We start from the raw sequence: 13,538 nt of genomic DNA on the forward strand, positions 1-13,538 counted from the left end.
AAAAAAGGGCTCTAGCTCTTTTCAATGAAAAGATGAGGAAGGAAAATGAGAAGAAGGATCAACAAGGTTATCACACTACATCTCATACATATGATAGCTCAAATTTTCAATCCAACAATCTTTCATTCTCCACCGTTCCAATGGGCAAACCTCCTCACTTTGATGGAACAGATTATGCACGTTGGAGTGATGACATGCAAGTGCATTTGTATGGACTCAACCCACACCTTTGGACCATTGTGTGTGTGGGTGTGCCTCAACTAAGAGAAGGAGAAGAGGTCACTCCGGAACATGAGAATGATTTATTTTGCAATGCCCAAGCCGTGAGAGTAATCAAGAGTTCTCTTTGCACAATGGAATACAATAAGGTTAGAGGAATGATTAGTGCTAAAGAGATTTGGGAAACTCTCAAAATGTCACATGAAGGCAATGATGAAGTCAAAGAAAGAAAGATGGATCTTCTTCAAGTAGAGTTGGAATCATTTGTCATGAAAAAGGATGAAACCCTACAACAAATGCATGATAGGCTCACTCTCCTAGTTATCGAGATTAGAACTCTTGATAGCAAAGATTGGGATGATTTCAAAGTCACTAAGAAGATGCTTAGAGCATATGCACCCAAGAATCCAATGTTGGCAACCATCATTAGAGGCAAAGAATCATATAGAAAGATGAAGCCAATCAATTTGTTGAATGATTTGCAATTCCATGAGATGAATGATCTAGATGTTGCCAAGTCAATTAGTAAAGACGAAGTCAAGACTATTGCTCTCAAGGCCGAGCCTAGCAAGACGGTTGAGGCAAGTGAGAAGCCGTCAAAGCAAAAGAAGAAAGTTGAGTCAAGTGATGGATATAGCACCGATGAAGAAACGACCATGATGGTGAGAAACTTCAAGAGAGGGACAAAGCAAAGAACATGCTACAAGTGTGGTGCAAAAGATCACTTCATAGCGGATTGTCCTCAAAATGACAATGATGAAAGTGAAGACAAGAAGCACAAGGGTAAGAACAAGGACAAGAGTTATGACAAGGAGAAGAGGTACAAAGAGAAGAGCCAAGAGTACAAAAAGAAGCATGGCAAGACTCATGTTGGTGAAGAATGGGAGTCTAGTGACGACTCCGACAATGAGGGCACGACATCTCTTGCCTTGCTCTCTACATCATCAACTCCAAAGCTCTTCAACAACCTCTCCGATGATGAAGATGAAGGTCCTATGTGCCTTATGGCCAAAGGCACCAAGGTTACAAACTATGCCAATCCTACATCCTCTCCTACCTCCACATCTAGTGAAGTAGAAAATGACTTAGAGGAAGAGGAAGTCCAACTCAAAGAAAACATGATAAAGGAGTTTGGCAAACTAGGTTATAAACAAATTAAGAAACTTATGGAGAAATTAGAGAAAAAGAAAGAGATTCTTAGAGAGCAAGAAGAATTGCTAATCCTTGAGAATGAGAGAAACCTTGCTCTAGAAGAATCTTTAGCCAAGGAAAAGGATAAGGTTGAGAAATTGGCAATGGACTTGTCTCTTGCCAATGACTCAAATTTGAGGATGTCAAAGGATCAAGCTTTGGCAAATGATTCACTAGCTGGCCTAAAGAATTCCAATAGTGAACTTCAAGAGAGGCATTCATGCCTTGAAGATATTTACAAAAATCTTGAAGTGAACTATAGTAATCTTTGGGAGAAAACCAAGTCTAATTCCAAAGCTACTCTTGACTCTTATGCCTCCACAAGTAAAGGGTGCTTGAAATGTCATAACCATAATATAAATGCTTGTGTTACTAACCTTGCAAAGCTAGAAGAAGCAATCAAGGCCAAAAATGCTCAAATTCACAAGTGGAACATGCTAGTTGGAAAGGGAAACCTTAAGCCAAAGAGTGATTTTGAATCACACCCGGCGTATAGCATGGCTCAAAGGTTTCCAAGCATTCATGATGGACTTGGCTACACAAGAGGAAACAATGCAAATGGTTCTAAGATTGTGAATGGCAAGTCCATCCCTCTTTGAAAGAAAGGAGCAAATCTTGGTGACTTGATGAACATAGCTCATCGTGGCTCAAAGATGAGTGTTGATCAAAGCAAGAACAAGGTTGAGAACACAACGAAGGTCAACCCAAGCAACAAGAATGTGTCATCTCCCATATCACGCAACTACTCCATTGACTACACCGTGGTGATTCAAAATGGAAAGATGGTGGTCAAGTACATTGGGGCTCACACTAGGAAGTTGAGGAGTGTGTGGGTGTCCAAGATGGCTTATGCTAACTTTCAAGGACCCAAACAAGTTTGGGTACCTAAAACTTGAGCCTTAATTTGTTTTGTAGGCATACTCCTCCGGTGGAAGCGCATGGTTGATTGATAGTGGTTGTTCAAATCATATGACCGGGCAGAAGGACTTGTTCACTTCCTTGGAAACGGATGACATACCCAAAGAAACTATTGTCTTTGGAGATAATAGCAAAGGAGAAGTGATCGGTTTAGGTAAAATCGCTCTTGGTCATAATAATTCAATTAATGATGTTTATTGGGTTGAAAAGTTAGGGTACAATTTGTTGACCGTCTCACAACTTTGTTTGATGGGCTATAATTGTCTCTTTACTAACGAGGGTGTGACCGTCACAAGAAGGGAGGATTCCTCTATTGCTTTTACGGGTCTTCTAAAGGGTAAAGTTTATCTTGTTGATTTCTCCAAGGAGAAAATTGAGCCCAAGACTTGTTTAGTGGCAAAATCCGACTTGGGTTGGCTTTGGCATCGCCGTCTAGCCCATGTTGGCATGAGGAACTTGGCCAAACTTCAAAAGGGCGAGCACATCTTAGGACTAACCAATGTTGTGTTTGAGAAAAATAAATTGCGTAGTGCATGTCAAGCCGGAAAACAAGTTGGTGCTCCACATCCTCCCAAGAACATCTTGACGTCATCAAGACCATTGAAGCTTCTACACATGGATCTCTTCGGGCCAATCACCTACATTAGCATTGGCGGTAACAAATATGGTCTTGTTATTGTTGATGATTTTTCTCGTTTCACTTGGGTATTCTTTGTGCATGACAAAAGCAAAGTACAAGGAATTGTCAAGAAATTCATTAGAAGAGCTCAAAATGAATTTGAATTGAAGATCAAGAATGTTAGAAGTGACAATGGGTCGGAATTCCGTAACACAAATGTTGAGGAATATCTTGATGAAGAGGGAATCAAGCATCAATTCTCCGCTCCATATACACCTCAACAAAATGAAATTGTGGAAAGGAAGAATAGGACATTGATTGAAGCCGCAAGAACCATGCTTGATGAGTACAAGACCCCGGATATCTTTTGGGCCGAAGCAATCAACACGGCGTGTCATGCCATCAATCGTCTCTACATCCACAAGTATTTGGGCAAGGCACCCTACGAAATAATTACCGGTAACAAGCCTAAGGTGCACTACTTTAGAGTTTTTGGTTGGAAATATTACATTCTTAACAAGAAAGTCAAAAGCTCAAAGTTTGCACCAAAGATTGATGAAGGTTTTCTACTTAGTTATGGTACTAATGAACACGCCTATCGTGTTTTCAACAAAACCACTGGTGTTGTTGAAACCACGGTAGATGTGAAGTTTGATGAATCCAACGGCTCTCAAGTAGAGCAAGTTGATATGAACCTTGTAGATGATGAAGAACCTCCAAATCTAGCAATCACGAGAATGGGCTTTGGTGAAATAAAGCCACAAGAAGAAAAGAACAATGCTACGGTTGAAGCAAGAAATGATGACACATCATCATCCACTAGAGTTGAGCCGTCAAGTTCTCAAGTCCCTCAAGATCAAAGTCATGACCATGGTGACGATCATGATCATGGCATGGATCAAGGGGGAGCACAAGGTGAAGAAACTCAAGTGGAAGCACCTCAAGTTGAAAATGATGATGATGGTGAACCTATTCAACCATAACGTCAAATGTCTCATCCAAGAGTGAATCAAAGCATTCAACGGGATCATCCCGTTGACAACATCCTTGGGAGTATCCGAAGAGGGGTAACTACTCGCTCTTGTTTAGCAAGTTTTTGTGAACATTACTTGCTTGTTTCCTTTTTGGAACCTCTTAAGGTAGATGATGCACTTGGTGATTCGGATTGGGTAATGGTTATGCAAGAAGAGTTGAACAACTTCACAAAAAATGAAGTTTGGGAATTAGTGCCAAGACCCAAGCAAAATATCATTGGAATCAAGTGGGTTTTCCGAAACAAGAAAGATGAATATGGGATTGTGACAAGAAACAAGGCTAGAATGGTTGCTCAAGGTTTCACTCAAATTGAAGGCTTAGATTTTGGTGAAACATATGCTCCGATGGCTAGGCTTGAATCAATTCGGATATTGCTAGCCTATGCCGCTCATCATGATTTCAAGTTATATCAAATAGATGTCAAGAGTGCATTCTTGAATGGACCACTCTCCAAGCTAGTCTATGTAGAGCAACCCCCGGACTTTGAAGACCCCAAGCATCCTGACTATGTGTTCAAGCTCCATAAGACGCTCTATGGGCTTAAGCAAGCTCCTAGAGCATGGTATGAATGCCTTAGGGAATTTCTTCTCAAGAACAGTTTTGTAATGGGCAAAGCCGATTCTACTCTCTTTACTCAAAAAAATAGATAAAGATCTCTTTGTGTGTCAAATTTATGTTGATGATATTATCTTTGGTTCTACTAATGAAAAATTTTATGAAGAATTTAGTAGGATCATGAACAACAGATTCGAGATGTCCATGATGGGTGAATTGAAGTTCTTCCTTGGTTTTCAAATCAAGCAAATGAAGGAAAGGACTTTCATATGTCAAACCAAATATACACATGATATACTCAAGAAGTTTGACATGGCCGATGCTAAACCTATCAAGACTCCCATGGCCGTGAATGGACATTTTGATCTAAATAAAGATGGAAAATCCGTGGATCAAAAGGTATATCGCTCCATGATTGGTTCCTTACTTTATCTTTGTGCATCTAGGCCGAATATTATGCTTAGTATGTGCATGTGTGCAAGATTTCAAGCTAATCCTAAGGAATACCATTTTGTAGCTGTTAAAAGAATCTTAAGATATTTAGTTTTAACTCCAAACCTTGGCTTGTGGTATCCTAAGGACTCCACTTTCGATTTACTTGGCTATTCCGATTCGGATTATGCCGGTTGCAAAGTTGATCGAAAGAGTACAACGGGGACTTGCCAATTTCTTGGTCGGTCCTTGGTGTCTTGGAGCTCTAAGAAACAAAATTCCGTTGCGCTATCCACCACCGAGGCCGAGTATGTTGCAGTCGGTGCTTGTTGTGCTCAACTACTTTGGATGAGGCAAACCTTGAGTTACTTTGGCTGTGAGTACAAAAAGATACCTCTCTTGTGTGACAATGAGAGTGTCATCAAACTAGCCAACAACCCTATCCAACACTCAAGAACCAAGCACATTGACATAAGACATCACTTCCTAAAAGACCACGAAACCAAAGGAGATATCGCTTTAAGTCATGTGAGTACCGATAAACAACTAGCCGATATCTTCACAAAGCCCCTCGATGGGCAAAAGTTTTGTTTTCTTAGGAGTGAGCTAAATATCTTGGATTCTCGTAACTTGGCTTGACTTGTTGCACATATCTTGTATTGATGCCTAGACTAGAGAAAAACATGTTATTTGTGTGAGTTTTTCTAAAAAAATTGACGTTGTGATCGTTGGATCACTCCTTGACTCAAATGATCATTGTTATGTATTGTTGATTGTGCCTGATCATTTTGAGTTAAGGCTCTTATATGTCCATACATTATTCTCTAAATCATCGGATCAAAAAACTATAATCAAATCTATCTTTTTGGGCAAAACTTTCTGGGAAAATCCGGATGATCCGGACCTGTGTCGGATCATCCGGTCCAAACCTTCTACGCAAGTCCGGATGATCCGGCCCTGTCCCGGATCATCCGGCCAAGACGCCCGGACCCCTCTGGTCATCTCTGGATGATCCGGACCCTGCCCGGATCATCCGGCCCTGGCAGTTTCAGTATAAATAGGGGCACCCGCGGGGTAACCCTAACTTCTCTTTCTTTTCCTCCGCCGCCCCCACTTTGCTCCTCAAAACTTCGAGGAGCGATCTCAAAATTGGACCAAGGATTTGTCGAGCTACATTGTGCCTTTGATTCTCCATGTCTCGGAAGATTCGGACTCCTCCGGAACTCTTCGATTCACACAGGAACTTCAAAGGTATTTTCATTCAAAATCCTCTCGCCCCGATCTTTTAATGTAGGAAGTTCTAGGGGATTTCCTTTGGTGAATCATCTTATTTATCTATCTAGAGGTCATGCCTAGAGTTTCATTAGATTTCATTGGTCAAATCCTCGGATTCATGGTAGTGGTGTTCATCCCGAGCGCAGCCCGGATGATCCGGCCTATGCCCGGATCATCCGGACCTGATGATCCGGTGCATACCCGGATGGTCCGTCTATGCTCAGGGATGACCTATTACTTCCTTGAATCTTTCAATTCCTTTTCATCATATCTTTATTCTTGGCTACTATTCTTGTATTCTAGATGGTGAAAACCAAGATAAGCAAGAAGAAGGGCCGTTCCCCCACCGACTCCGACAGTGATGATTCTTATAGGGGGGAGCTCTGAAGAGGATGTTCAAGCTAGGCCACAAAGCACCAAGAAGGGTGCTTCCAAGAGAAATGTCCGATGCCGTGGCTCAGGTAATCCACCAAGCCGAGGCAGAGGTACTTCCAGAGGGCAATCTAGCTCTGCTCTTGCTGATCCCTTGCCAGACATTGATATTTCACATCTTGAGAATATTTTGGCTACTGTTCAATGCCCCAATCATCACCGTCTTGATCCTCCAATGGTCAATTACAAGAAGGGTGGCAATTCTATTGAGCATTTGAGATACAGTGAGAATCCAGCTGAAGTTGAGCGTAGTTTTCGTGGTGATTCATGCTTTTGGTATCCTCATCAAGCTGATTGGTACGAGTCTGTTATCATGACCATGAAGCGTGTCACCACTGAAATGAAGTGGATTGACTGGAATTATCTGAAGGGGCTAGCTTCACCTCTTAGGGAAGTTGTTAATGCTGTGTACAACCGGTATCAGGAGATGGATCTAACTGAGATCATGAGCTTCACTTGCAACTGGAATGAACAAGTGGTGGCCCAATTCTATGCCACACTTCATATTAGTGATGATAGTAGGAACTTTCAGTTTCTTATTGGAGGGAAACGGTTCACATATACCATGGCTCAGTTCAGTTGGTTGTTTGGACACGGTGGAGATCGAGTTTTCTATGGTGGCAGCTGGGTTGTGAATCGTGATTCATCGAAGGTGAACCTGCATGAAGGTAATGAACTTGATGCCTCCAGAATGCACTCCATGTATGATAGAGCCTATGGTGATATTGTGCTTGGGCAAGTCAAGGGCCTCACTCCTTTCTATAGATTGCTCAACACCCTATTTCGTTTCACTCTCACTCCTAGAGGGGATGACTCTGATAACATATCACATAGGGCTAAGAATCTGCTAGTACAGATGGCTCCTGGGAAGCCTAAATTTGCTGTTATGGAGTTTATTTGGAATGAGATTGTCACTTGTGCTTCAGATCCTTCTAGTCCCTGTCACTATACTCCATACATATTCCATATGATCAAGACTGAGACCAAGCTCAACATATTGCACAGCACTATCTATTTGTCATATCACTCAAACAAGGGCAAAATTGAGCAGTCTCTCCACATTGGCAAGCATAGCACTGGTATTGATCCTCTTGGACCTTTTCCTGGTGCTTATTCATCTACTTTCACTTTTGGTGCATCATCTTTTGGAGCGGCTCCTCCACCTTCTAGTGGAGCTCCTTCATCCTCCCAGGCAGCACCTGCAGCACCTACAGGACCTTCCACCTCACGTGGGCGACGGGCTCCCGAGAGTAAGAAAGGCAAGATGGAGTACATTGCTCAAGGTATATTTGCTTGCTTCAACATGTGTCTCCAGAACTCCCAGGAGATCCGTGAGCATAGGAGGTTTATGGATGAGGAGCTTCTGAAATTTGAGAGGAGACAGAAGGAAATCATGGCTAAGGTTGATCTTCCACATTCTCCAGTTCGTGAACCTAGGGATTTTCCCACTCCTCTTAGAGTCTACAACCCTTGGGATGACTATGTGTCACAAGAGAATCCAGATGAGGACGTTGAGCTTGACTATGGCGGTCAAGAGATGCCGGGCCAAGCTCATGATGATGAGGAGGAAGAGGCCGGAGATGATGAGGAGACTGAATCTGGCGGAGATGGAGATGGCGATGATGATGACGACGACGATGAGTAGCTTCCTTTTTTGGCGCTTGATGCCAAAGGGGGAGTGAATTTGGCGCTTGGAGGCCCCTCAATCGCTCTTCATCTTTTTATCTATCTTATTTATGTATCGGACATGTAAGAACTCTATTTGTGATGGTGTGATGTGTGGTGTGTGCCACAGTAACAATTTCTATTTGTAAGACTTAATTTGCTAGTGTGATGTTGAACCTCTTATTTATCTATGGTGTGATGCTTATGGATGTTGTAATGTTATTTCTCACTTTATTGTTATGATGATCTTGTCATATGCATCACGGATTTCGTATCACACAAAAGCACATAAATGCAATGTTGTAGGAGGAGCTCACTTTAATATGTGTGTTGGCATTTGAGGCCACTTTGAAATATTTATGCACATATTTAGGGGGAGCTCTCCTATCTCTTGTTTAAATTTCTTGAATTTTATTCTCCCTTTTTTAGCCCAAATTGGTATTGTCATCAATCACCAAAAAAAAGGGAGATTGAAAGTGCATCTAGGCCCCTAATTGATTTTGGTGATTTTTGACAATCACGATTTGGGGATATGATGCTTTGAAGAAAGTGTGTGCAGGAAAAATATCAGAAATTCAAGAAGATGATGAAAGGAAGATCCCCAATTTCAAAATTAGTATGGTGGATTCAATCGAGATTTAATTTTAATTTTCGGTTTGAATTTGAGTATAGGATTCACCGTACTATCAAGGGGGATGCATTCGGATAAATTTTTTGGTTATTTAAATGCTTCATTTGAGATGACATCCTTGAGAGAAAACACTCACGAAAATCAGCCCCAGCACAAAGTTTCTGCACTAGGTCGGATGATCCGGCCCAACAGTGGCAAATGTTTCGGAGTAAGTCCGGATGATCAGGCCCTGGGTCAGATGATTCGGACCTGGTGACTTGTGAGTGTCCAGAGCAGCCCAGGTCGGATGATCCGGCCCTGTACCGGATGATCCGGACCTGGGAATTTCAGTGTGTGTTTAGTTCAATCTGTCAACACCCCGGATGATCCGAGGATATCCCGGATGATCCGGGTACCACCAAAAAACACACAACGGTCACTTTCGGGTGTGGGAGTATATATACCCCTTCACCTCCTTTCGGGGGCGGAGGAGAGGCTAGGGCAACAAGGGCCATGGCCCTAGTCTGCAGCCCATTTTCTCCACACTGCAGTGTACTACTATAGCATGGAGGCCCAATCCAGGTTGCACCGTCGGCCCATGGAGTGGCCCTGGGCCTTGAGTTGGCCCAGCTCCGCCCCTGTCGGCGCCCATGCGGCCAGCTCGGCTCCCGTACAGGTGCAGCGTCCGCTCGGCTCGCGGCTCCGTTCAGCTCGACTCCAGCGTAGGATTCACCGTCGGATCAAGGGCATACGCTCGATTCACGGGGGTGCACCGGCGCTGACGTGCGCTCCGGGCGCACAGAATTTTTTTTCCGTCCACTTGCTTCTGCTCCTACCGTTCCCCGTTTTGAGCACCGGCGATGTGACCCTACCCGAGGCACTGCCCAAGAATGTAGCAGCCGCAGGCCGTCAGAATTTCTTGCCCTCTGTCCTGCGCGCCGCTGCCGCCGCACCAGGTAGTCGAAGTTGCAAGCTCATTATGACACTAATTAGCCAATGGAGCATACGCCAGACAGAGCTCGATCGGCGGCGTGTGCCAGCGAACGTCCATCTCGCTTCCAAGAACAAGGCTCGGCCCGTGTCCATGGGCCATGGCACACAGCACACCGACGAGCGTGTGGTCGGCCGAGCTCTCGGGGAGGTCGCGTTTGAGGCGATGGGGCTACTTGTTTCTCGTCGACGACCTCGGTGAGGTCGACGGTGACGAGAAATGCCCGAGCACGACTGCAGAGGTGGACGGTAAATGAAATACCGTCCACCCCTAAGCCCCTCGCTCGTAGCCATTGGATTGGACTTCTACAGCCTAGATCGCCTGCAACCTTACAGAGGTCCTGCCGCATTCCTCACGGGCTCGTGACGCTCGTCCGCTTGCCGCTCCCTCTGGCTCAACGACGGTCCATGTGGCCGGGGACGTTTGCGCGGCTGACTAACACCGCCGAGGATCCGAACCGTACCGCACAAGACCACGACGCCGCACTGCTACATGGTGTGGACATCCTGCTCCCCAAGGAAGCAGAAGGAGCTCGACGTGTGGGAGCGGCAAATTGGTATTTTAATCTTGCATGGTTTGCGGGCATCAAATCGGCGGGGCCGGGGCGCACGAAGCTGGAGGTGTTCACGGCACACCCGTGACCCGTGTTCCCGGGCGGAGTCCTACTTCGGCAACGTGCTGACCATCCCCTATGGCGTCAATTCGTCATGGGCTCCGATGACTTGCAACGCATGGACCCCGCCGGCGTGGCCGACGTCGTGCACCGCACCGGTGGGTGGAGGAGGCCACCACGGGCGAGCACTTCCTGGGTGTCGTGGACTGGGTGGTGGCGCTGTGCGCCAAGCCGGCGGCGGTGAGGGCGTACCTAGCTAGGAGGCACCCGCGGGAGCCAGGCGACGGCGTGCATCGTGCCGTCCGGGATGAGCTTCCCGGTGGCCGGTGGGAAAGGCGGCGGACTTCGGGACGGGGCTCCTCTTGCCGCCGCACGCGACACTATGTTGTGTTCGCTTGACTGTGACCGGTGGTTGGTGGCTGGTGCTGATTTGTTATGAGAGAACAGTACTATTGACTGGCTAGTAGCTGGTGGTTGGTTCTGATTTAATATGAGAGAAGTACTGCTGGCTGGTTGGCTGACAAGCCAAATAAATAGTATATCCCCACCCGGAGCCCACCGTATCCGAGCTCAACTAGGCTTTATTTGGACTCATAAATGCAGCTGGCTTAACATGTTATGCAACCCTTAAAAAACAACTGGTTAGAGCAAGGCTAATTAGTTATTTTTTCAACTGCATTTAATGCTCCATGCATGTGCTGGAAGATTCAATGTGACGGATACTGTACAAAAAATTTTAGAAACTAAACAGGGCCTAACTGCTTAGCAGCCGTTGGATAGAGAATGGATGACATCCAGAAGGAGAACATCACATTAGAGAATCCGTGCTGCCCTGCCCTGTCCTACCGGCCCCACCCCACCACCCACTCTCCTCTCTCTCCAGTCTCCCCCTCGATCACACACGCGCTCGTCCGGCGCCGAAAACCCCAATCGTCTTCGTCGCTGGTGGTCTCCGATCCGCGCTGAGGTGAGTGGCTAGCCCGCTTCCGCCGCCCACCGCCTCGTTTCTGGCCCGCTTCGGTTCGACTGATTCGGTTCGGTCTCCTGTGCTTGCAGGGTGATCGCGGGTGTGTGATTATTGGGGATGAGCTTCTACTTGGACAGGCTCGAGGCCGCGGGAGGGGCCCCGGCGCCCCCACCCCCGCGCGCGCGGGCGTGGCCTTGTGGTTACCAGGACCACCAGCACGCCGCCGCTATTCTTCCTCGCCAGCCGTGTCCTCGGGCGGCCAGTTCGGTTACGGCGGCGCCGGCAAGGGAGGAGGCGGGAGGCGGAGGCGGCGGGGAGATGCGGAAGAAGAGGTTCTGGGAGCCGCAGACGCCGCACGCGGGCTGCCCGCCACCCAAGCGGAGGGCCGTTGCGCCCGCTCGGCGCCGGTTCCCGCCCGGCTGCGGGAGGGACGCGAGGACGCCGCACGCGCGCTGCCCGCCGCCCAAGCGGAGGGCCGTTGTGCCCACTCTGCGCCGTTACCCATCCGGCTGCGGGAGGGACGCCGGGGCGCCGCTGTTCCACGTCCACGACGCCGGTGACGACGGTTCGCGGTTTGTACCCGCGCGGCGCGGCGGCGGCCCGGGCGCACCCCTGCATGAGTCGGCTCCTATCTCGTCCTACTACTACTCTCGCGGGCGGTGTCACAGCCCCAAATTTTAGAGCCGGTGAGATCGCCATGGTGTGCATCGCGGCGTGCCGCGTGTCAGCCTCGCCACCGGCCATCCTCGTGCCACGCGCCGCACTGCCCTGCATCGACGAGCGAGCCACGGCAAGCTGCGCCCATCCCGCGACCGTGTACAGGTCCGTCAACGCCATGCGCCGGCCGTCCAGGGGCGTTCCACCACTTCCCCGGCCTTCCACGGCGTTCCTGCTGCCCCGTCCTTTCCGCATCGGATGCCCGCTCCCCTCCCCTCTAACTCCAGCGCCCGGCCGGCTTCCTTGCCCCAAACCCTAGCCTCCTTGTTCCCCAATCCGCCATTGCCGCCACCAGGAGCTCCGCTGCCAGCCGCGATTCGCCGCCCTCGGTGAGTGCCACGCCAATTTCTCGTGGGGGGAGCTTCTCCTACCTCCTCTCGACCGATTTCGCCCCTCACCCGGCCTCCTCGTTCGTTGCGTAGGGCCGCCGGCGAGCCCCTCCGCCCGCGGCCGCCCAACGCCGCCGCGCCGCCCGTCCGCCGCCGTTCCCCGCTGTCCAACCCACCGGTGAGGCTCGCCGCCACCTCCGCATCGCCGTGCGCGCCGCCCCCGGGCCTGCTCCGGCCCCGCCTCGTCGTGCCGCCTCGCGCCGCCGCCGATCGCCGTCGCCATGGCCGCGCGTGCGCGCGCACCGCGCGACGCGCGACGTCGTTGCCGCGCCCACACCGCGGTCATGGCCGGCATTGCCTTGACCTGGCCTGGGTGGGCCGCTGGCCCGTGGACCCCGCCTGTCGGCCTCTGGGCCGGCTCTGCGGGGTGCACCTAGCGTTTTAGGGTTTTGTGTTTGAGCAGCAATTTTGCAAAATTCGTAGAAATTTGTGTATAACTCCGAAAAATACGAAACTTGTTTTGATGGGTTCGTATCGCTGAGGTCTCCTTAGAAAAAATGTTGTTTTGTATGTTTCACTACTATTTGTTAGGGTTTTAGTGTGTTTTCATTTGCTCTGTCCGAAAATGGTTTAATGTAGAACTTTTTGCTGGAAAGTGATAAAAGGGTGAAACTAGTTTTGTTAGCTTTGTCTTCATGCATAGTATCTATGATAATTTTGTTGGATTTGTTTAGTTAAGTTTGCATGCTTTTTCTGATTTATCCTTTTTTGAATAGCTGAAAATTGATCTATTTATGATTAATTATAGGAAAATGCTTTTGCTGCTAAACTAATTTTCTTAAGTCCCTTGCAATGTCCTCTGCATGCTCAAATTATTTCATGATTTATTCTTACTGTATAAGTTTATTTCTTAATTCTTGCATCGCATTCATGCATTATAGTGACCGAACCGTCGGAGGTCAAACCCGTG

General features: G+C 47.8%; 1 protein-coding gene across 1 annotated transcript; it reads left to right on the top strand.

The window, feature by feature from the left end:
* The first annotated feature begins 11,639 nt into the window (after positions 1-11,639).
* LOC120681314 lies at positions 11,640-12,203 on the top strand. The gene has a single exon (XM_039962822.1). It carries the CDS (start codon positions 11,640-11,642, stop codon positions 12,201-12,203), a length of 564 nt encoding a protein of 187 aa, XP_039818756.1.
* Positions 12,204-13,538: the final 1,335 nt, after the last annotated feature.

The sequence above is a fragment of the Panicum virgatum genome, chromosome 7N (genome assembly GCF_016808335.1).
Source record: "Panicum virgatum strain AP13 chromosome 7N, P.virgatum_v5, whole genome shotgun sequence".
NCBI classification, from domain to species: domain Eukaryota; kingdom Viridiplantae; phylum Streptophyta; class Magnoliopsida; order Poales; family Poaceae; genus Panicum; species Panicum virgatum.